This window comes from Acromyrmex echinatior, chromosome 10 (assembly GCF_024713525.1).
Source record: "Acromyrmex echinatior isolate Ae372 chromosome 10, ASM2471352v2, whole genome shotgun sequence".
NCBI lineage: Eukaryota > Metazoa > Arthropoda > Insecta > Hymenoptera > Formicidae > Acromyrmex > Acromyrmex echinatior.
This window is the reverse complement of record NC_141861.1, coordinates 2,365,186-2,387,642: the sequence shown is the minus strand read 5'-3', so window position 1 is coordinate 2,387,642 and position 22,457 is coordinate 2,365,186. Positions and strand designations below refer to the sequence as shown.

Here is a 22,457-nt window from a genome sequence, read left to right as displayed (position 1 = left end):
TTAATTGATGGCCACCAATATTAGATCAAATTCGCTATTAATTCTCAATAATATAAACATTAATAACAATAAGAACTACGAACCAGATTTCAATATATTTAAATTTCAATATATTTAAATTTTTAAATAGACGTTTTGACCTTATCGTCAAGTCATCTTCAATGTAAAAAATTAATTTTCTACATTGTATACACCGAAGATGACCTGATGGTAAGATCGAAATGTCTGTTTAAGGATGCTATTTTATTTATCTGTTTTTGTCGTACGACAAATGTGTGCAGGACAGAGAAGTCCTCTCTATCCTATAGCCAATCAACAAACTTGAAAAATTTGTCGTACAACACACAAATGAAATATCACCTAAAAATATAAATATATTGAAATCTGGTTCATAGCCCTTATTGTTATTAAAATGATAAAAGTTCTAATATTTGCTCACTTTTGTAATTTTCACCTCATTTCAAGGAACACAATCGACTCTCTGACGTCTGACTTTCTATCAGCCTCTCTCTTACTAGTGCTGTTTTCGCGCTTTTAATCTACCTATATAGATCCGTGGCCACGTGATTTATATATCGCTTTGTCAATGGCACGACGTCAGATCGAGACGTCGAGTGCCACACATATGACGGCGAATGAAAATCGTGCGTTGCGCGCTCGCGCACACGCACCAAGAGAGCATGGCCGCGCGATGTTATTGAGGATTCAACGCGCGAGCAGATACGGGAGTATACGGGAGTATACGGGAGGGTGCACTGGGAGTTGGAGTGTTTCGAGCAAGACTGTGATCGCGGTTAGGAGCGGACTCGGAGGGAACGACGATCATCAGTGACACGAGCGTGCGAGGGCAAAGTCGTAAGCGGAAGGAAAAAAAGGGAGCAGCGCGGAGCTGCGGACGGAAAATGCGCTCGGCGTATATTCGCCGCGAGTGCCATGCATCATCTCGTCGCGGCAGCGAGTGACTCGGGTCCCCGCCCCAAAAATAAACGGCCGGTACGTTTCGTCACCTCGTCGACCGAAGAACAGGAAAAGAAGGAACCACGCGAGCTCGTGTCTCGGTGATTCGCGTTTCCTCCCGCGCTTAAATTCTTTGGTTAGGGCCGACCCGCGGCACGCGGTCCATCTGGAGGAGCTGAGCGCCGAGCCAGTCAGCTGTGTCGTACTTGCCCCCCCAATGGCGGGTACACGCGTGTAGTCCCACGCGCGACGGTCCCCCGACTCCTCCACGTCCCAAGCTCTCGGAGGAAAAAACGACACGTCCCCCTTTGTTCGAATCGATATTTCGTAACGCGTGCACCGTGAGTACACGCTCGTAACAAATCGCACGCCTCCGTCAGCGGCGGCGTGGCAGTTACGCACCATTACATTCGAGATTTTCATTTCGAACGGACGATTGTTTACGTACTTATAAACTCGTCAAGGTTGTTTAGAGTTTGAAGATTCTCGCGGAGAGTGTCACCTTGCCGCGTAAAGTTACGAGTAGCGGGGAGATTTAGAACGGCCGTGAGATGTGTGTATGTGTATGTATACGCGTGTGGTGTATTTTACTTTTACGTTATTTTTAAACCGACGATGTACAAAACATACGAACAAAGCCGTGTAAACTCAGTCTCTCTCTCTCTCTGTACTCTGAAAGATTATTCTTGGGATGTATTCCTCGATTGGGATTACTTTTGTTTGAACACCAAGCGATTCATTGGTTCTTGTATAAGTCAAGCTTTTAACTACGTTTGAATGTGTGTCACAAATCCTGTATGTAAATAATATAAGTGACTTGACTATTTTGCAGGTTTATGGTATACAGTGAATGTACTTCTCTGTGAAATTAGTAAACTATTGTTATTGCAATCAAGTTATCAAAGGGTTTGTGAATCAAAGGGAAGGATGTCACTAAAACCCAAGAGAGTGGATTTTAATAAAACATGGCATGTACTGCAAGAGACTATCAAGGGAGTGATAACGTTAGCAAATATCCCACGTGCTATATGGAACGATAGATTTAGGTATGAAATCTGACAATTATTTTACATCTCATTAATGTAGGAAAGTGTATATTAAGTGTATATTATGATTGCAGCGATGTTTATTCTTTATGTGTTGCGTATCCTGAACCACTAGCAGACCGTTTGTATGACGAAACAAAGAGGTTTTTGATTAACCATGTAGATCATTTGCTAGTACAGGTCAACTCGTATAATGACAAGTGGGAGCTGCTTCCAGCGTATTATCGCGCTTGGACAGAGTACTCGCAAGGCATCGACTATTTGCATAGCTTGTACTTATACCTTAATCAACAACACATCAAAAAGCAAAAGCTCTCTGAAGCAGAACTTATCTATGGCACGAGTTTGCACAATAGAGAAGAAGAGTGCCAAGAGCAGATGGAGATTGGTGAACTTGGTTTGGACATTTGGAAGAAAAAGATGATAATACCACTTAAGAAAAAACTAGTTTCTCTTCTACTTACGTGTATCGACGCTGATAGAGATTCGAAATTACTTGCCCCGACCGATGTTATTTGTGGTGTCATAGAAAGTTTTGTTCGGGTAGAAGATCACAAGATGAAGGGAAAATTAAACGTAATTGATTACACAAATTTTTGTTTTTATAAGCAAAGAAAGTTTTTTTTTATTTTTAAGTTTCTATTAAATTATGTTTCCAGTTGTATCAAGAAATTTTTGAGGAACCTTTTTTGGAAGCTAGTGGAGAATTTTATACAGCGGAAGCATCATCGTTGTTGCAGCAATCAGACGTTACGCGTTATATAGAAAAAGTAACGTGGAGACTTGCTCAAGAGGAGGCACGCGCTTATAAATTTCTTCACAAGAGTTCTGTAGCAAAAGTACGTTATCGCGTTTTTCATCTATTTTAGAAGTAACTGTAGAATGGATATATACAACAGCAATATTCTGTTACAGGTCAGAGCATGTTGTGAAGATAAAATGGTAGCTGCACACGTAGATTTACTGCATTCAGAAGCAGAAATGATGATAAAGAATGAGAGCAGACGAGATTTGGCGCTTCTTTATCCATTATTAAGGTCTTTGCCAGGAGGTTTAGATCCACTTGTGCAACATCTTACTCGCCATATTACGCTGCAAGGATTACAAGCAATTGGACCTTTACAAGGAGAAAATGTGAATATATACAAAATATTTAAAAATACTAAAACATATAGATTTACGTAATTTTATAGAAAAAAACACGAATTTCCAATTTCAGGTATACATGCAATTTGTGGAGAATATGTTAAATGTACATTCAAAATATTCCGAAATGATTAAGGAAGTATTCAATTCAGATCAAAGTTTTGTAGGTGCTCTCGATAAAGCTTGTTCTGCCATAGTAAATTACAGGCCTGCTCCGAAGCAGCCAGTTCGAGCACCAGAATTGGTAAAAATCATTTAAATAGATATTTTCAGTAAATATAGATATTTTCAATTTAGGATACGGTTTCTATTGATAAGTTATATAATGCGTGTTTTTCACTTAGCTGGCGAGGTATTGCGACATCTTATTGAAAAAGTCTCCCAGGGCTGCCTCCGAAAGTGAAATCGAGGACAAACTGAAACGCTCCATAACAGTGTTCAAGTACGTGGATGATAAGGATGTGTTCCAAAAATTCTATTCGCGTATGTTGGCGAAGCGATTAATACATCAGCAGTCACAATCGATGGATGCCGAGGAGATGATGATCGATGACCTGAAACGGGCGTGTGGTTATGAGTTTACGAACAAGCTCCATCGCATGTTCACGGATATGTCCGTTTCAGCGGATCTCAACGCGAAGTTTATCACGACCTTACGGGAAGGCGACGGAGAGAATCAATTGGGTACCGGTTTCACAGTTAAAGTGTTGCAAGCTGGTGCTTGGCCACTTGGTCTACCACCTTCACCCGGCCCGTTCCACGTTCCACAACAACTGGAGAAATCCGTCCAGGCTTTCGAGGCGTTCTATCACATGCAGTTTAGTGGTCGGAAGCTTACGTGGCTGCATCATCTGAGTCAAGGCGAGCTCAAATTTAATTATTTGAAGAAACCGTATTTGGTCACTGTGCAAACGTATCAAATGGCGTTGCTGTTGCTTTTCGAGCATTGTGATACGATACCATGTAAAGAAGCGGCTGCCTCGTTACGTCTATCGCATGACCAGCTAATGAAGCATGCCGCTAGCCTTGTGGATTGTAAGATCCTCACTAAGTCCAACGACGGTGAATTGGAGGAGGATACTATTCTCACGCTCAATTTTAGTTACTCCAACAAGAGAACCAAGTTTCGCGTGACAGGGGTGTTACAGCGAGACGCGCCACAGGATGCGGAGGCCACACATCGCAGTGTAGATGAAGATAGGAAGATGTTCTTGCAGGCGGCTATAGTTCGTATCATGAAGAGTCGCAAGCTATTAAAACACAATCAGCTCATACAGGAGGTGAGTTGCGAGTTTCGAGAGTGTAATGCAAGCGCACATTAATTGCTGTATAGCGATGTTTAATATAATTCTATTGTTTCAGGTATTGAGTCAATCAAAAGTTACTTTCGCACCTTCTATCGGAATGATTAAAAAGTGCATTGAAACTCTGATAGATAAACAGTATATCGAACGTACGCCAAATAGCGCGGACGAGTACTCATACATTGCGTAACCTTTTAACGTCTGTCACTAATTTATTTCACTCGAGATGCATCCCAAACAGTTCTGTTAGAAGTTAACAGATCTCTCACCGACAAGGCTATATAATAAAAACTTTGTTTGTTGTTTGACTAATTACTTTCGGAAAAAAAATTTCGAGGATAATTAGTCATAAAAAAAGAGAAAAACACTATTGAAAAAAAGAAATGAGCTCTCAAATGATTTGAAAAAATCGGGAAAAGCATCTTAGCTCGCTTATTCGCTCTTAGGATCAATTAATTAATAAATACCTTAATTAATTTACTGACTTGTAACATATGCACACTGAATAAAAAGTTGACGTTACTATTTTATATTGGAGTAACACGTTTCGCAAAGAGTAATTTTGTACATAATATAAATATTTATTACTTTTCCTTTAATAGAATCTACTTATCCGAAAGAAACAGACACTCCATTATACATACATTTTTCCTCTTACAAAATGTACATACGACCATCTTTATGAATATGATCGCGACTTTTTTCATCGACGAATGATAGGTCGTTAATATATAATAAGGCCCCAAATGGTCATTCTTTAAATAATGTATGCATTCGTACAATCAATATAAAAATTTCAATTTCGTCATAAAAACTTCATTCGTTGTTCGACAAGCCTTCTTATGCTTTAGGCGCGCAATATATATTCTCTATGTTAAAATTATATTGCAAGTTATTTCAATTATAATATTAATCGCGTAACTTCTTTCTCAGAAAGCATGGAACGTCATTCAAATTATAAACAATATATACGAATATTCTTAATATTATTAGGAACGTGGAGGCTTTAATTGTAACAATTCAGGATCGAGCAGTGGATTATTGTCAGCTTCTGTCTCCGTTGGTTTGTTCATGTTGTTCACGATAAGAGATGATGCGCTATCTGTGTTGTTATAAGGAGAAAAACCTGCCCATTCCATGCCGAGATATATAGGACTACACGGTGATTCCAATAACAAGTGATCCGAGTGTTGCGATTGATGTTGCTGCACTTCTTGACAATTCGGTGGTAAGTGCGATGACGTCATATGAGTTGCGATTTTACATTGCTTTTCCTGCTTGCGCCATTTTGCTCTCCGATTTTGGAACCACACCTATTTGCAAGGAAATTAATAATGACACGAGTTCTTTTAACCAGATATACTCCAAGTATATACAATTCTATTAGCGAGACATGCAGAAATTACTTGTACTCTAGCTTCTGTCAGTTGGATACGAACTGCGAGTTCCTCCCGAAAGAAAACATCGGGATAATGGGTCTTCTGAAAAGCACGTTCCAACTCCTCCAGCTGAAAATTGGAAAATGTGGTACGATACCTACGTTGCTTCCTTTTGCCGATGACGCAGGATGGTCTCTCTTCGCTTTCAGGGCCAGTCGAGAAATCATATGCTACAAGAAGATACAGTTTATCCGTGACAATATTCTTTCGACAAAATCGTCTTGATATATGATATATAAGGATATCAGAATAAATAGCATCTGTTAGTCTCAGCGCGGTATGAGAATCCACGACGTAATTCGCTCAGATTTTATGCCGCAATGTTCCACAGGCACGTCGGAGCGATAAATGCTTCATAACTGTTAAACTGATTACTGCTAACTCTATTTAAGAAAAAGGGTTGACTGCGGATCCACTTAATGCACTTAGCAATAACTTAATTGAGCGACACTCTACCCCAACTTGGGATACCGTCAGCGGAGACAGAAGCGGTTAATTAAATCAGATCTAGGTTGGCACACGGTGTCGTGTACTTACTGAATTTTGCAGGGAAGCAGACGGAGGTGAATTGCGCGCCATCGATTAGACCAGTCAGGGCGGTCGACTGCAGATCGTCACTCTGATTGACGTCGTCGGAAACATTTGTCGACGATGCTACGATCGCACCGGCTGATACCAATGGATCGCGCGGTGTGCCGACCAGAAATAGTTGCCTGCCATTCTCGTTTCCGCTCTCGTCTTCATCGTTCAGATCCATTCCACGAGAACTTCTGGCTCCCTGAGGGAAGTCACCAAGTCGAGTATAATTGAATTAATCGCGCGCGAAACAAAGCGCGCGATACGATGTTGAAGTTCAATTAACAAGAAGTTTGTATTCAAGCTAACTGCGTAGTGATTCTTCGGCGTTTCCTCGTCCTCTTCTTCAGAGGTTTTTTTTCTTTTCCTTACACTTGTACAACGCGTATAGACGGAGTAGGGGACAGAGTATACTCAAAGTGAACTCCCTCAAGGGGTGTGGTGAAGCCTAAAAAATGTGTTGCTTGTACACCACTAATCAATAGCGTACGACTGTTATAGTATGTCCATATGATGAAGAAAGTTGTATATCTCTCGTTGATTTTATGATGAATCAACTTTGTATATTTACAATTGCGTTTTGCAATTTTATAATCGCGTTTTTATAACAACTAGTCTTTCCTTTGATTATTTGAGACTGAACAGCTTCACGTACACTGATAGTGAGAAGACGTATAGAGCTATATTAAAATTCTGATCTTTTTAAAATCAATATCAGTAAATATATGTATGGATCCTCCAGGCTGGAGGTTGGATATTAGGCTAATATCTAATTCTAAAAAAAAAAAAAAAAAAAAAAAAAAATATTGTACAAAAATTTTATGAGACATAGGCTTTGTTTCTTCTTGGAATATTGCACTATAGAATTATGAATGAATTATAATTCAATAGTATTTTTAAGACTTTATTAGCTCGCGATATAGTGTATTATAATACGTACAAAACTTATTATATTTATTCATACTTAATAAATAACAAATAAATTGTGCTTTAGCAATGCAAGTCACATTCTTACATTTTTCAGAGAGTGAAAAACGTATTTTAGACACATCAGCAAACATATTTTAGACCCTGTTTGAAAAATATTACTAATAAAATTTTGTATCGATTGCATAAATCTTTTTAAGAATGTAAATTTTTATAAAATTACGAGATTTATCAATATCGTCTTGTTAATATATGGATAAAAAGTATCTAATATCAAAGTTTTCATACTGAGTTCTACTTTCGTATAAGTTCTTTGTTCACTGTTCTCTCTGTTCTCTGTTCTATCGTTTGGAAATCGCCTTCGATGAAAACGAAACGGACTTGACTGGTAGACATTAAGAAATCGTCATCAAAGAATTTTGTTTCCATCACGAAACAAAATTATAAAAGATTGTCATCCAAATGTTTGTTTTTATTACGATGTTAATAACGACAACGCCATTGTGGAAACAAAATTTCGTTGATAATTTTTTAGTGTTTATCAAGTCCATTTGTTTTTCATTGAAGGCGATTTTCCAACGATCCTAATCGTATACAACACCAATCAACGTAAACAGAGAACTTATATATGAAAATAGAAGGACTCACGTGTAACGAACATTGTTGCGAAAGTTGAAGAATGTAAGAATTCTTACATATTATTATTTGCTGTGTAATGTATTATATGTAAAAAATTTATTATATTTATTCTGGAATAAATACAATAAGTTTTTAAAATTGTATTTATTTTACTTAATAAATAACAAATTGTTACATTAATATGCCTTGCATTGCTAAAGCACATAATAATTTATTTGTAATTTATCAAATGTAAATAAGTTTTGTATATATTATAATACACTACCGCGAACAATAAGGTTTTAAAAATACTATTAAATTATAATTTATTTATTCTATGCAACATCCCAAGAAGGGGCAGGTCCTACTTTTCATGAGGTTTTCGTAATGTATTTTTTCTGGAATTAAGCCAAGAGATTAAGCAAGGAATTGATAGCCTAACATCTTGCCTCCAGCCTAGAGGATCTTTACATATATCCAATGATATATGGAACTTACAGTTTAACGCCGAATCCGAACAGCGCTGGTGATCAAAGATCTCTTAATCACCAGATGGAGTCATTTTCGGCTCCTTAAACGCAAAAAATCGCTTATGTAAGCGCAGGTGAGATTGAATCCGAATCTACAGATCACGAGTCAATCACGGAACAGCAAGCCACTCAATGCCTCATTGAATTATAATATTTGTATTATTAATAAATCCTTTATATTAATGATTTTAAAAAGATCAGAATTTTTTAATATAGCTTTATACATGTCATTATCAGTGTATGTGAAGTTGTTACGTTTTCAGTTTCAAATAATCGAAGAAATGATCAATTGCATAAAAATGCGATTATAAAATTACAAAACGCAATTGTAAATACACAAAATTTATTCATCGTAAAGTCAACGAGATTTTTTACAAAATTTACATTCTTAGAGATTTACGCAATTGATACAAAATTAAAAGTTTTATCAGTATCATTTTCCAAAACAGAGCCAGATGAGTTTAAAATTATGTTTATTAATGATATTTATTATTATGTTAATTTATGATATTTATCAATATCGTCTTGGTTAATATATACATAGCAAGTATCTAATATCAAAGGATGAAAAACATTCAGTTTGTAAGAAATTTTGCACACGTGCGTTGTTATATTTTTGTATAGAATCTCTGTCCACATTGATAGGTCCCGTGTTATGTTCAATTAGAACCGTTTGGAAATCGCTTTACTATTAAACACAGAAGAGCCAGACTCGACTGATAGACACTAAGAAATTGTCGTCAAAGAATTTTGTTTCTATTACGACATTGCCACTATTTGTAAAGGAAAATATACACAATTAATCAATGGATGAGCGATAAAACACCAAGAATGTGTCTTTACTTACTTTAATATATTCGCTGATATCATCGGACTCTCTGGCGATGCCAGGATCGAGCTCTTCCATGTAATAGAGGTAAGGTTCGGCCCAAATTCAAAAAATAATTCTTCTAGGCAATGCTCTTTGAAGAGTACCTTCTGTTTTAGGCAAAATCTCTCCATTTTTTCTGCAGAGCTGAAATTTATCTTCCTTTGTACCTTACGACATTGTAGGATCTTTTTCGTTACATGTGCTTCATGTTCTACATCAGGTGCAGACCTACAATCAAGCAAAGAACGAAGGATTCAATCTATCATCCTTCAATGATGTATCTGGAAAATCAGCCTTACTCACAAGTCTTTGTTACTCTTCCAGAGAATTTCTTCACTGTTGGCGTCGCATAGTTCCATCCAATTACTGATGGAATCATAATTAAGGAAATACATTTGTTCATATAAATTCACTTTGTTGTCAAACCGATCGTTCTTTGTTCGACCGCTACACTGTTATAATATTAACGTTTTAAATAAAATAAAATTAACGTTTAAAATAAAATAATATTAAGTAAAAATCGAGAAATGTTCAACACAAGAAGCCCTCGATCAAAACAAATCTTGGTGTCCAATATTTTAAATTTTATAATTTTGAAATAAAGTAAACATATGAATAGTTATCAGAGAGAAAAAAAATGAAAAGGAACGGCTACAAAAAACATATTTCAGAAATGTTCAGTTTGATATTCCCTTCTAACCTAAACATTTTTATGTAATCGTGTAACAGTTGGGGTTAAATTAAATCTTAAATCAAAGGATACATCTGGAAACCTTTGAAAATATCCTTCTCCTGAGTCGATAGTCCCATACTTAAGCACGATTACAGAACAGACGGAATTGACACGATTATACAAAACGGAAAACGACGCGCGAACTGATGACTACGTTCACACGATTCGATTTACGCTGAAATTATAACATCGATGTTATAAAAATGGCCAATCATAGCATGTTCCTGAAGAATGGAATGACTGTAATTGGCAAATTTCTTAACATTGATGTTTTAACTTCGGTGTAAATTGATCCGTGTAAACGTAAACATTGATCCTTGTCTGCGATCTCCTAAGCACTTTGAATTGTAAACACTGGCGAGCGCAAACGTTCCAGTCATGGTCAAAAAAATTAACAGGAACCGAAAGAAACCAAAGTATGAGCGAATAGGGATCTTCTAGTAAGGAATGAGAACTCGTGCGCAAGCTACAGATTGGTCGTCGTCGTTCGAAGGACACATTCGTGCTTCGAACGAAAAGTGCTCGTGATTTATTGCGAGCATTTTCGGCCCGAAACTGGGTTTGCACATTTTGGAAAAAAATCTATTACAAAAACCTCATGAGAGGTAGACTCTGTCCCATCTTGGGATGTTGCGCCATGGAATGAAAATTATAAAAATATAGAATATACATAAAATGTAGTAATTTTTTTTTAAACTTTATTGTTCGTGATGTAATGTATTATATGCACAAAACTATTATATGTACAAAACTTATTGCATTTATTTACTTAATAAATAACAAATAAATTATGTGCTTTAACAGTGCAAGTCATATCCTCAAGAGTGAATCCCTCATCTTTCAAGAGTGAAAAACATATTTTAAACACATTAGGCCCTGTTTGAAAAATTGTACTGTTAATATTTTGCATGAATCTAAGAATAAATTTTTACAAAATTACAAGATTTATTATCAATATCATCTAGTTAATGTATGCATAAGAAGTGTCTAATATTAAAGAATGAAAAATGTTCAGTTTGTAAGAAATTTTTCACACGTGCGTTGTTTCTATTTTTGTATAGGGTCTCTGTTTATGTTGATTGGTCCCGTGTTATGTACGATTAGGACCGTTTAGAAATCGCCTTAGACGTAGAAGAGACGGACTCGACTGGTAGACACTAAGAGATCGTCGTCAAAGAATTTTGTTTCTATTACGACGTTGCCGCTATTTGTAAAGGAAACCATACAAAATTAATCAACAGATAAGCGATAAAACTCCAAGGATGTGTCTCTACTTACTTTAGTATATTTGCCGGCATCATTTGACTTTCTGGTGCCGCCTGGATCAAGCTCTGCCACGTGTTAGTGCTGTTGGGAATAACAAATCCAAATTCAAAGAACCACTCTTCTAGGCAGCGCCCTTTGAACAGTACTTTCTGTTCTAGGCGAAACCTTTCCATTGGTTCTGCAGAGCTAAAGTTTATCTCCCTTGATACTGCACGACATCGCAGGATTTTTTTTGGTACACGTGCTTCATGTTCTATGTCAGGTACAGATCTATAATCAAGCAAAGAACCAAGCATTCAACATCTATTATCTTTCAATGATGTACTTGGAAAATCAGTCTTACTCACAAGTCTTCATTACCCTGCCAGAGAATTTTCCCACTGTCGGCATCGCGTAGATTCATCCAATTACTGATGGAATAATAATTAAGGAGATACATTTGTTCATATAAATTCACTTGTTGTCAAACCAACGTTCTAAAAAGACCGTTCTTTGTAGATACACCATTATAATATTAACGTTTTAAATAAAATAAGTAATACCAAGGTCCAGTTTCACTCAAGATTAACTCTTAATCGAGGTTCAATTTATTCATTATCTCTTTTCAATTCTAGAATTGGAAAGAGGTGAGAAATAAGTTGAACCTCTATTAAGAATTAATCATAAGTGAAAATGGGCCTGTGAAAGTCGACAAAGAAATGTCCAATACAATGAAGCAAAGAGGCTCTATTCAATCAAGAAAGATTCTGGTGCCTAATAATATTTTTAATTTTAGTTTTGAAATAAAGTTCGGATTTGATCTTTCGTTCTAACCTAAAAACTACCAGATGATTAATTGCGCTTAAATTACATCATAAATTAAAGGATACACTTGGAAACCTTTGAGGATATCCTCCCCGCGAGACGGCATACTTAGGCACGATCACAGAACAAATGGAATTAATGCGATTACACAAAATGGAAAACGACGTACAAACTATTGATCCTCCATGTCTCCGAATCACTTTGAATTGTAAACACAACATTGATGAGCATTGACACGATGGCGCAGGCGTACTGAAGTCTGTTCGCATTGCTCGCACTTTTTGCACTCGGCATCTTTGCTCTTTCTCTTTTTAAAGCCAAATATATATCTATCTCATTTTAAGTGCAAATATATTTGGAGATTTTCTGCAACGCGAACAAACCGAATGTCAACAAAAAATAGCTGAATAGAACTGAAAGAAACTAGAGATCCGTTATGCCCATTTCTACCAACATAGATTAATTTTAATTTCGATTCAACTTTATTCTGTCTTTTTCTAAAAATTAGAAAAATTAAAATTAATCTATGTTGGTAGAAATGGGGTAGAAATGAGATGGCCTATATTTCTTTCTCGTTCGAAGAAATTTGACGAAATCCTGATGGCCAATTTTTGATTAAAAGATTTCTATGTACGGATAATTTTTAAAGTCACTAGATTAACAAAGTACCACGATGAGAAAATTCATTGAATTAATATTTGGAGCCAAAATGGCGTTGAAATGTTATTCTAACCTGATTCTGTTGAAGTTTTGAATAACCGCGCGTCATGGAGCCTAAATGGTGGCAGTTCGTGGTACTTTGTTAATCTAGTCTACTTTAGATAATTTCGTTGGTAACAGGAAGAAGGTCAGCATGAGCTCTCTTAGGTTTCTCTCTGACGTAGTCTATGGTCTGGTTCAAACTCAACTACACTCGAAAACGCTACAAGTGCAATAAGTGCAAGTAATGTAAACAGGCTCTCCTTTCATTATGGAATACAGAGATAGGAATCAATAAACAAAAAGAAGAGAAGAGGTTTCTGCTAGAAATCATTTTTAATAAAATATAATCCATGGTAGCATAACTATAGAAAATCATGGCGATGTTCGAAGGGTTAAGGAAAGACTATAGCGTAAGTACAACGTTTGAAATAAGTCTTATTCTATTCACAAATTTTTATTTATAACTATACATTGTTTACAAAACGTCTTAATTTTCTTCTCACAGGATTATTTGCAGCAATATTTCAAGCTGTCGGACGTCTCGTTATTTCAAAAAAAGTGCATTGAACGTTGTGCAAATGACAGTGACAGAAAAGCGGCGATCGATCAGGCGCTTCGAGATACCTTGCTAGTCGTACTGACGGAAAATGCTTCGGGTAACGTGCGTTCCCTCGAATCATATATCACGTTCTGTATAGAACTATGCAGAAAGGATCTTGCGACAGCGAGTATGCCAGTGATGCTACTGGGTGATATCTTTGATTCAATGACACTTGATAGATGTGAACAGTTATTTACTTTTGTGGAGAATAATGTCACTGTATGGAAAGAAGAATTGTTTTTTACTGCCTGTAAAAATAACTTGTTGAGAATGTGCAACGATCTCCTAAGGAGATTGTCACGTTCACAGCAAACTGTATTTTGTGGTAGAATTCTGTTGTTCCTAGCAAAGTTCTTTCCTTTCTCTGAGAGATCTGGCTTGAATATTGTTAGCGAATTTAATCTGGAAAATCAGACAGAATTTGGCTTGGAGAAAGCAGAGGAAGATGATTTAGAGCAGATAACTAAGGATGATGACAAGTCAGAAAGCAAGATACCAATTGATTATAATTTGTATAGAAAATTTTGGGCACTACAAGATTTCTTCAGAAATCCAAATCAATGTTATAATAAAATGCACTGGAAGGTCTTTTCAGCTGTAAGTTGTTATCTTCCAATAGTTTCTCTAAACAGTAATATAGCCTGATATTCATAGTTGGTTTTTATTTTAGAAATGTCTTAATATGACTTTGTGATTGTCTTATGATAGTTTAAGATCGTAATTAAGTATAAGACTATAAATATCAGCTATAAACTTGTAGAAAATTTATAAATAATATATAATAATACATTATTTATAGCATGCGTCTAATGTGCTATCAGCATTTGCTTCTTTTAAATTGGAAGAGCAACGTAGTTATCCTTCTACGTGCATCAAGATGGATACTTCTATGGAAGACTCCCACAAAGAGACGCATTATTTTGCTAAATATTTGACCAATCAAAAATTACTGGAGTTGCAACTGTCAGACTCCAATTTCAGACGATATGTATTGCTGCAATTTCTCATTCTTTTCCAGTATCTGAATAGCACTGTAAAATTTAAGGCGTAAGTATTCTCTGTATTAAAATGGATATTTTATAATGAATTTACAAGCCTCATACTTTTGAATTAACAAATTCTTTGGTAATTAGTGAAATGCCTCTGAATAGTCATAAAAATGTTTGTTTTTCAAAGCTTCCTTGCCAGTGGCTATGAGACAAGGTCTGCTTTCCTTAAATTAAATGTCTCGTGATATATACATTATCGAATCTCTATGATATTTGTTACTTTTAAGTGAGACACACGAACTCAAGCCGGATCAAGTGGAATGGGTGAAGACTATTACTGAACAAGTTTATACTCTACTGACTGAAACACCACCTGACGGTCCCACGTTCGCGGAGACTGTGAAGAACATCTTGAAACGCGAAGAGCATTGGAATACATGGAAGAATGAAGGTTGTCCACCATTCAAACGACCAGCATCGGATGTCAGTGACGAAGAGCCACGAAAACCAAGAAGACCTAAACGACGTATCGGTGATGTAATTAGAGATGCACAAACGGTTGGCAAATATCACATGGGAAAGTAAATAGCTTTTAAAAATGAAGTGAATTAACATTTGCATAGAAAATTGAATAATTACATTTACATTATTCTTCAACAGTCCAGAACTTACTAAATTATGGAATTTATGTCCGAACAATCTCGAGGCATGCAAATCTAAGGATAGAGATTTTCTGCCGTCTTTAGAAACATATTTTGAAGATGCCATAATGGAATTGGATCCTGCTGCAATGGTCGATGATAAATACAAGTAAGTGTCGTTATCGTTTATATTTATTTTTGTTATCGGAATATTTATTTTTGTTGTGATAATGTATTGGTTTATTGTTTCCCAAATTGATTACAATTTACCTAATATTCTTCTTTTATTAATAATAATCTTTAACTTTCCAATCAATCTCTTTCTGAGGCAATATTTGAGACGGGTCGGGATTAAATCCAAGATCCAAGATTGATTAAGAGTCAATCACTCATAGAAAAACACGCCTCATCCCTCATTGTGATTATTAATATTAATAAAATAATTTTATATTTATAGGAAGGTGAACGATGGTAATTTTGGTTGGAGAGCGTTAAGACTGTTAGCGAGACGAAGCCCGCATTTCTTTGTTCACGGAAATTATCCTATAAATAAATTGCCTGAATATCTTGAAACGATGATTAAGAAGATTGCCAAAGATCGTCCAGTGAGTTATTTTCCTATGAATATACTTAATCTTAATGTTTCTTAATTTTTTACTATGTTCCGTAGCAGACACAGTCCGATACGAAATTGGAAACTGAGGAGACACCGCCATCAGAATCTACCGATCAAGAATTCAATGAAGACGTCTTGAAACAGGAAAGTGAGCAGGTTGATGCTGAAAGTGCTGATATAAAAGCCAGAAAATTGAACAAAGTCACACCGGAAATGGTAGCAAAATTATCGGAAAGTTTAAAAAATGATTGGAAAAAATTAGCGATAAAATTTGGTTATACAAATGATGAGGTATATAAATATATATCAAATTTAGTATAATACACTATTATTTATAATTACAGAATTTTAATATATTATATGTGTTTTAGATTGCTTTCTTCCAAAGCAAAACAACGCCATATGAACAATGTAAAACTATGCTTGAAATCTGGGCGGAAGAGGATGAAGATGCATCAGTTGAAAATTTAGTTTATATTTTAGAAGGTTTAAAATATACAGAGGCATTAGCCGTTCTAAAATCTTAAGTATATTCTTAAATATATTCTTTAATTTGAATAAAAATAATTGAACAATTGAACAATTTAATTGAATAAAAATAACAATTGTATTAATCGTAAGCAAAACTATATTATATTGTAACATTTGTAATAAAATTTTTAATCTATTATATACATGTGTTTTAAATTAAATAAACCAACTGTTTTGGTTAATTTGAATTTTAACTTTAATTTGGATTAAGAAAATATTATGTTAAGATATAAAGCATAAACGTTATTTTTCACTACTAGTTTTTTGTCTGTTATAGTTGCATATTACACAATTTAATTGCTATATAAATTTAAATAATTTTTTTCGAATGAAAAAACCGCGCGTACGAAAGAGAGAAAGAAAGAGAGAGAGAGAGAGAGAGAGAGATTATACAACCGAAAAAAGAAATAGAGCAAATGATATTTATATTTGTAAAAATTCACAGGCTATAAATATAAAAATAAAGGAAATGTACATACATATCAATATTATAATGTTGTATGTGTAGTATCGACCTATTCTTTTACTATGATAATTGTATAATTATATATTGCAAATAGCATAACACGTCACGTCAAAATTTAAATCGGAAATCTATTCATCTTTTTTATCCTTCGTATGTAAAATCTCATAAATCTTACAAAAATGTTGAACAAAATATTGTTATTTATTGTGACTTAGCAAAGCAGAAAATATTTCATTTTCGTCGCGAATTTTAATTATTTGTTTTTCAATTTTAGATTAGAGCTTCCGCTGATAAGGCGCCTTTATGCAAAAGAGATTTTGCCGCTTTTCTCAATATTTTTATCTATCAATTTTTTAAATAAGCTATTCCTAAATAATGTTTTAAATATTTTTAAGAAAGGCGCAATTTTTCATTTTTGTATCAGGACATTGTAACTTTTTTCTCTAGACGGAAATACAAATTTTTATCATTGAAGTTAATATATGTATAAGAGCAATTTTTCACTTTTCACGTTTTCGCTTTAACAAAAATATTACATAAACAAAATCCTGGCTAAAATAATGGCTTAGTATGGCACTGTATGTATGAAAAAATTTTAGTAGTCAAGAAATAAACATCTATTCGATTTAGATTTCGTGATGGTTTCTTTAAATCGATGTACATTTCGGAAAGATTTGAATCCAACAAAAGCGAACACATGCAATTGTTTATAGAAATCATTATAGAAATGAAAAATTAATTTTTAAAATTTAATTTGGCCGCCTTGTTAACGCACTGTGCAGTGCACAATTTGCACTCCTGCTTGTGGCACTCCTGATCTCGGAGCGCGCGAAACAATTGAAAGTTGCGATGTTTGCGCGCCCAAACTTGGTCGCCATGACACTTTCGACAGTTCAACGGTTCGGACGCGATAGCGCGTTGTTCTACGATTAATTACGAATTTTGTCCGTTTAAGATGCGTTTAGAGAGCATATTTTAATCGCGAACGTTGCTCGAGATGACAGAGGATCACTGGAGTGTTAATTATCGCGATCGACGTCGTTCATAATCTTTTTTCGTCGATCATAATTGACTGCGACGCGTCATCAGTTCAAATTACTGTGCGTCGCTTCACCGATTTCGGTAAGTATAGATTCTGATGCCGTAAGATACGTAAGAATGATTCGATGTTTTTCTGAAAGAATCGAAAATTAGCAAGTCTTTCTTCCATTAAAATGGTATATCCATAATTTGGTTCGTCGTTTTAGAATTACCAATCATACTCTTTTGTGCCCATTTCTACCCACGTAGATTAACTTTAATTTCGGTGTTCAACCTACTCTTTGTTTTTTTCTAATCTTTAGAATTAAATAAGAATTGTTAGAAAATTTTATTTTATTAAATACCTACATTTAACGCATACAAAAATTATACACTCCTTTTTCCTTCTAGGATCATTTTTTAAAAAGGGTACTTACTCCTTTTTTTTTGTGATTCAGATATGACAACCCCATATACCGTTACGTGCATTCTGCTTATAATTAATGAAAAATCCGTTATAATCTGTTTGGAGTGAGATGGGATAGGACATTGGCAGCCTTCCATGGCCTATAATAAGGATTCAAGGTAAGAAGTCTTCTTTCTAGAGGTGTGTTCGCGTCGCATGCTCCAACGTGCTCCTACTTCCTCTAACTGTAGCTTCTACTCACTCAAACGCGTTTGTTAGGTATGGTAGGAATATGTTGCATGCGAATAAATCTTACAAGATACCTAATATACATATGTGTATTTATGTGTATTTATGTATGTATATGTGTATTTATGTCTATTATTAATGCAAAATATTTTGAAGTTAATGAGATTTGAATTAATTGATTATTTGAGAAATATAATTTTTAAATAAAATAAATTATAAAAATTACTATTTTTTTCTATATTAACATGATTTAATACTTCATTCTGTTTATTAATATATAGACAGAACAAAAATTGAAAAAATACTTATATAAATCTTTATATTTTATATAAAATAAAATTGTAAAAATATTAATAAAAAACTAAGTTTTGTCTGTAGCAATCGAATCGATGAACATTAATTAGCTAATTAATGTTTAGTTAATTTAGAATTAAATTAAATAGAAATAATGAAAATAATAATTTCTATCAATTTCATAATAAAATATATTCTATTTCTTATTGACGGTTATTAAAGTTTTCTTATTTCTATTTTGATTTAAAAATTTAATAACTTAATATTATGTATACTATTGTATATAATGTAAAAAATACATATCTATAATTTATGAGCACTGTTTTTATATATGTATAATAGAAGCGAAAGGAAGGAGACATGACTCGAGAAAACTCCTTTTCATATTTTATTTAGAAAGACAATAATAAAGTGTACAAATAATATAAAATTTGGAAATAAAATGTTTTCGATGCAAACTATATCGAAGGACAATCGATTGTACATTGAATACGTTACGAATTACTATTGACAATACTTAAAAAAGTTTATGTACTTATATAAGAAATATTCACCAACAAGCTTGCTGACAACCTAAATATACATATGGTCTCACGATCAATCTACATAAATGTAATAAATTATGTTAATATTAACGATATATCTTCGAGTTATAGACATTGACTTAGATCTGATTTATGCTCGGTGTAATTCAAGGGTTAGAAACATAAATCCTATGGAGCAAACACAAAAAAAAATGATAAGTAAATAGCACAGATATGTGTGCATTTAGGCTTGATGACATTACACAGTATATCTTAAATTAATTGTGTTGTAATCGTGTAGAAGTCAAATGTAGAATTTAAAAATATATTGCAATGCTTTAAATGCAATAATATTGAAGCTGTTAATTAAAAATAAATTAAATTAAAAAGAAATAAATAAGTACAGCAAGGAATTTAATATAATTAAAAATATAAGCTTTATTTTTTTAGTCTTTTCTTAATAATTAATTTCTAGTTTCTTTAAATTTTTGAGAATTTTTATGAAAATCTTAATAACAATTCTCCAAAGATAATTCCTCAAATTTAAAACAACCGATTATTTTTAAGGTGTGATTAATGACTCAAAGTAAGTTCTTCCTTAGTGACTCGTAAGATACACAGAGCATAAATCTTCGACAGTGAGCCAAGCGACTCGTCTGAAAACTCCTTAATCGCTGTGCCTCTTACATCTAACATACACACTCAATATGTATCAGCTAAAATGTAAATGCAACTTGATCGCGGATACGAACTTCATTTAGGTTTATTTAGGGCAGTTGATTTAGGGCAGTGTTAGGTATTTACTTCCCTAAATGATATAGCCCGTATTCCCAGCGCACTTACATTATTTCGATATTTGCAGTGTCGAACGTTAATTATTTCGATTTCAATCGCTTGAAGGTTCATATAAATACGCCTGTTATTTTATGTTAGATTATTAGCAACAAGAAATTTGAGATCTGAATTTAAAACGATATTAAATCCAGAAAAATGAAAATTAAGATCCTTTGATTCACAAAAGAACGTAATACAAAGATATAAGTTTTCTTTTATATGGAGAAATCTATAAATACACATCTGAAATATAAATTATGATCTACGCTTTATACTTATTTATTACAATTTTTTTCAAATAATATAATTGGATGTCTATCACTCCTTTACTTCAAAAATGATACGACTTAAAAAACACGATTTTCTAGTTATTGAATGAAAGTAAATATTATCCTATCAATCATCAAAAGTGATTTAACGTCATTAAAAAATGGTTAAAATAAATAAATTAAACTAAGTTAAATTAAATTAAATATATTTAATATATAATGTATATTAAATATATATATTTAATATTAATACTTATTTAATGAAATAATATTTATTATTAAATAAAATAAAATAAATTAAATTGTTAAATTAATTTTATTTAAAAAATGGTTCATCGTCACTTGAAATGGATAGTAAAAAAAAATTGTTACAATTTAAAAAGGGTGATTTTTAATTATCAAAATGGTAATATGACATTTAATCATGCCATTAAAAATATTTTTTGCCGATATTATTGGATTTTCAAATAGGAAAATAGTTCTTCCCCTTTTCTGGAAAACTTAATTTTTTGAGTTATGAAACTCAACTTTTGAAGTAAGGGAGCGATATGTACATCTTGAAAAATGTGTGAATTTTCCAATATAAGTTAAAAACGAAAAAATAAAAAATGAATATTAAAAAATAGAAAAATGATTAAATCTTAGATTTTTCCTAAAAATTTTTATTTTAAAATTACTATGATTTGATATTCAGATCTTCAATTTTTGTGATGATGCGCTTTTGATATAAGGATTTAGTTACAAAAATTGTTCTCCTGCATCTTCTGGCTTTTGAATAATTCAAGAGTAGGCTGAGTAGACATCGTCTAATATATAATACTTGTTGAGAAGAAAAGATAAAACCAGCCGCTTTTAGCATTTAAAGTGCGCTATAAACACGGGCTTGAGCGAGACTTGCACACGTTTCGCGTCGCTCGTTTGGCGATCTACAAGTATTTTTGGACGTTTATCGTGATGAAGGGAAACGTTTAACGAACCGCGGTAGAGCTTTCTTGAAAGACCTCGAACGCTCGAAACTTTTGCAAGCGACTGATAAAAGGGGAAATACCCGGTGCGAATACGCATTACGACGAAACACTGACGAGTATTTAGACGATCAGTCTTTTTTTTTATTTTTAAGAAAGATCGAGAGAAGAGAGAACTCAGAACGCGACTGAAGCGGATGGCTAGGTGGTTCGTGGCGAAAGTACAATAATTATACCTTTGGAATCGGAGACAGTTTCGTGATCTTGGGAATGCGATGAAATGTGACGCTGTTCGCGATGATTCGCACACGCTATGACTTCACGATATGTATATCGATATGAATTATTACTCGAACGTGGGATTTTCTTATATATATATATTTATATATAATATATATATATTGTATATATATATATATATATTATTATATATGTCGCGCGAAGAAACGCAGCATGCGCGCATCTGCATTCTATTTACATAACGATTCGATTTTCGCGTTGCGAAAGGATGGTCGAAGGTGCGAGTATTCAGTATTGCATGAACTCCTCCAAGTACTCCATATAATCGTTCTCCGACATCTCGACGTCATCTAGCCGATTGTCGGCATTCCGTCTTCTTCTCACCAGCTCGCTCGTCACCTCGATGCAGAGCAGCGCGAATTTATTGTCGCACGAGTATCGTACTTGTTCTAACAATCGACCGCCGGTCAACGGCGAGCCTAGTCCATAACGATCCGAGCTGCTCGAATGCCAGGCGTCGCAGTAAGTGTCCATGGCTCGGTCGCCGAGTTTATGAGAACCGTGCCACGCAACTTTCTCGGGCCTGTAATTAGAACAATTTTAATTTCATGATATGAAGGAAATAGCAAGGAAATGTATCGGTTATACAATGACTGCCAAAGTTTTCGACTGACAACACATAATTTTACATATAATTTTTGTTAATCTGATTTTCAGTTTATTTTATTCAGTTAATAAGATTCTTTTAAATAGAATATCTTATAAGTACTTATGTACTAGATCCTTATTTATAAAGATTCCTTGTGAGACCAATATAATAAAATCATTCATTGACCGAAAACTTTTGGTCATTGCATATATATATATGTGTAACATTAGACATAATATACATA

At 34.1% G+C, this 22,457-nt stretch overlaps 6 protein-coding genes across 16 annotated transcripts in view; 2 read left to right on the top strand and 4 right to left on the bottom strand.

Annotated features, from left to right (window-relative positions):
• Positions 1-644: 644 nt before the first annotated feature.
• Positions 645-4,983, top strand: Cul2 (cullin 2). Of its 3 annotated transcripts, none has more exons than XM_011067423.2 (8): positions 645-993; positions 1,790-2,003; positions 2,078-2,579; positions 2,663-2,842; positions 2,919-3,137; positions 3,223-3,393; positions 3,494-4,429; positions 4,512-4,983. In XM_011067423.2, exons 2-8 carry the CDS (start codon positions 1,885-1,887, stop codon positions 4,641-4,643), a joined length of 2,259 nt encoding a protein of 752 aa, XP_011065725.1. In that variant the 5' UTR covers positions 645-993; positions 1,790-1,884; the 3' UTR covers positions 4,644-4,983. The 3 variants fall into 3 exon arrangements, with proteins under 3 accessions (XP_011065725.1, XP_011065724.1, XP_011065722.1); XM_011067422.2 differs by lacking the exon at positions 645-993 and adding an exon at positions 1,305-1,520; XM_011067420.2 differs by lacking the exon at positions 645-993 and adding an exon at positions 1,305-1,705.
• A 30-nt stretch (positions 4,984-5,013) lies between these two features.
• LOC105152886 (uncharacterized) lies at positions 5,014-6,916 on the bottom strand. Its single transcript, XM_011067425.2, has 4 exons — positions 6,778-6,916; positions 6,430-6,670; positions 5,860-6,062; positions 5,014-5,766 (listed from the first exon to the last, which is right to left on the bottom strand). The coding sequence occupies exons 2-4, from the start codon at positions 6,647-6,649 to the stop codon at positions 5,443-5,445; spliced, it is 747 nt and encodes a 248-aa protein (XP_011065727.1). The 5' UTR covers positions 6,650-6,670; positions 6,778-6,916; the 3' UTR covers positions 5,014-5,442.
• LOC147908209 (retinal rod rhodopsin-sensitive cGMP 3',5'-cyclic phosphodiesterase subunit delta-like) lies at positions 6,779-10,225 on the bottom strand. 2 transcript variants are annotated; one of them, XM_087410441.1, is made up of 4 exons: positions 10,178-10,225; positions 9,718-9,780; positions 9,391-9,642; positions 6,779-6,916 (listed from the first exon to the last, which is right to left on the bottom strand). In XM_087410441.1, exons 1-4 carry the CDS (start codon positions 10,222-10,224, stop codon positions 6,898-6,900), a joined length of 381 nt encoding a protein of 126 aa, XP_087266567.1. In that variant the 5' UTR covers position 10,225; the 3' UTR covers positions 6,779-6,897. The 2 variants fall into 2 exon arrangements, with proteins under 2 accessions (XP_087266567.1, XP_087266566.1); XM_087410440.1 differs by lacking the exon at positions 6,779-6,916 and adding an exon at positions 8,870-9,316.
• Positions 10,226-10,884: 659 nt separating this feature from the next.
• On the bottom strand, positions 10,885-12,459 carry LOC105152887 (Prenyl-binding protein). The gene is made up of 4 exons (XM_011067426.2): positions 12,283-12,459; positions 11,761-11,823; positions 11,426-11,683; positions 10,885-11,351 (listed from the first exon to the last, which is right to left on the bottom strand). Exons 1-4 carry the CDS (start codon positions 12,321-12,323, stop codon positions 11,270-11,272), a joined length of 444 nt encoding a protein of 147 aa, XP_011065728.1. The 5' UTR covers positions 12,324-12,459; the 3' UTR covers positions 10,885-11,269.
• Positions 12,460-13,107: 648 nt separating this feature from the next.
• Positions 13,108-16,438, top strand: Hpr1 (THO complex 1-like protein Hpr1). Of its 3 annotated transcripts, none has more exons than XM_011067416.2 (9): positions 13,108-13,329; positions 13,425-14,117; positions 14,320-14,567; positions 14,697-14,723; positions 14,797-15,090; positions 15,170-15,319; positions 15,608-15,755; positions 15,824-16,057; positions 16,138-16,438. In XM_011067416.2, exons 1-9 carry the CDS (start codon positions 13,294-13,296, stop codon positions 16,291-16,293), a joined length of 1,986 nt encoding a protein of 661 aa, XP_011065718.1. In that variant the 5' UTR covers positions 13,108-13,293; the 3' UTR covers positions 16,294-16,438. The 3 variants fall into 3 exon arrangements, with proteins under 3 accessions (XP_011065718.1, XP_011065717.1, XP_011065719.1); XM_011067415.2 differs by having other exon boundaries at positions 13,111-13,329; positions 15,821-16,057; XM_011067417.2 differs by lacking the exon at positions 14,697-14,723 and having other exon boundaries at positions 13,112-13,329; positions 15,821-16,057.
• Positions 16,439-19,107: 2,669 nt separating this feature from the next.
• Mp (collagen XV/XVIII-type protein multiplexin) overlaps positions 19,108-22,457 on the bottom strand; it is a 303,083-nt gene continuing 299,733 nt past the window's right edge. For all 6 annotated transcript variants that reach the window (XM_087410339.1, XM_011067447.2, XM_087410342.1 and 3 more), the window contains one exon: positions 19,108-22,147. In XM_087410339.1, the coding sequence (XP_087266465.1) occupies positions 21,853-22,147 (295 nt within the window). In that variant the 3' untranslated portion in view covers positions 19,108-21,852. The remainder of the gene's footprint in view (positions 22,148-22,457) is intronic.

Excerpts from the sequence above, each read along its gene's own strand:
- LOC105152886 (XM_011067425.2), bottom strand. The coding sequence starts at position 6,649 with ATGGATCTGAACGATGAAGACGAGAGCGGAAACGAGAATGGCAGGCAA. Across the intron at positions 6,063-6,429 it reads CTGCTTCCCTGCAAAATTCA|CATATGATTTCTCGACTGGC; the intron begins GTAAGTACACGA and ends ATCTTCTTGTAG. Across the intron at positions 5,767-5,859 it reads TGACAGAAGCTAGAGTACAA|GTGTGGTTCCAAAATCGGAG; the intron begins GTAATTTCTGCA and ends CCTTGCAAATAG.
- Hpr1 (XM_011067415.2), top strand. The coding sequence starts at position 13,294 with ATGGCGATGTTCGAAGGGTTAAGGAAAGACTATAGC. Across the intron at positions 14,118-14,319 it reads ACTGGAAGGTCTTTTCAGCT|CATGCGTCTAATGTGCTATC; the intron begins GTAAGTTGTTAT and ends CATTATTTATAG. Across the intron at positions 15,756-15,820 it reads AGATTGCCAAAGATCGTCCA|CAGACACAGTCCGATACGAA; the intron begins GTGAGTTATTTT and ends TATGTTCCGTAG.
- LOC105152887 (XM_011067426.2), bottom strand. The coding sequence starts at position 12,323 with ATGCCGTCTCGCGGGGAGGATATCCTCAAAGGTTTCCAAGT. Across the intron at positions 11,824-12,282 it reads ATCCTCAAAGGTTTCCAAGT|TAATTGGATGAATCTACGCG; the intron begins GTATCCTTTAAT and ends TTATTCCATCAG. Across the intron at positions 11,352-11,425 it reads ATGCCGGCAAATATACTAAA|CGGCAACGTCGTAATAGAAA; the intron begins GTAAGTAGAGAC and ends CTTTACAAATAG.
- LOC147908209 (XM_087410440.1), bottom strand. The coding sequence starts at position 10,224 with ATGGGACTATCGACTCAGGAGAAGGATATTTTCAAAGGTTTCCAGAT. Across the intron at positions 9,781-10,177 it reads ATTTTCAAAGGTTTCCAGAT|TAATTGGATGGAACTATGCG; the intron begins GTATCCTTTGAT and ends TGATTCCATCAG. Across the intron at positions 9,317-9,390 it reads ATATCAGCGAATATATTAAA|TGGCAATGTCGTAATAGAAA; the intron begins GTAAGTAAAGAC and ends CTTTACAAATAG.
- Cul2 (XM_011067420.2), top strand. The coding sequence starts at position 1,573 with ATGTACAAAACATACGAACAAAGCCGTGTAAACTCAGTCTCTCTCTCT. Across the intron at positions 2,580-2,662 it reads AGATGAAGGGAAAATTAAAC|TTGTATCAAGAAATTTTTGA; the intron begins GTAATTGATTAC and ends TTATGTTTCCAG. Across the intron at positions 3,394-3,493 it reads CAGTTCGAGCACCAGAATTG|CTGGCGAGGTATTGCGACAT; the intron begins GTAAAAATCATT and ends TTTTTCACTTAG.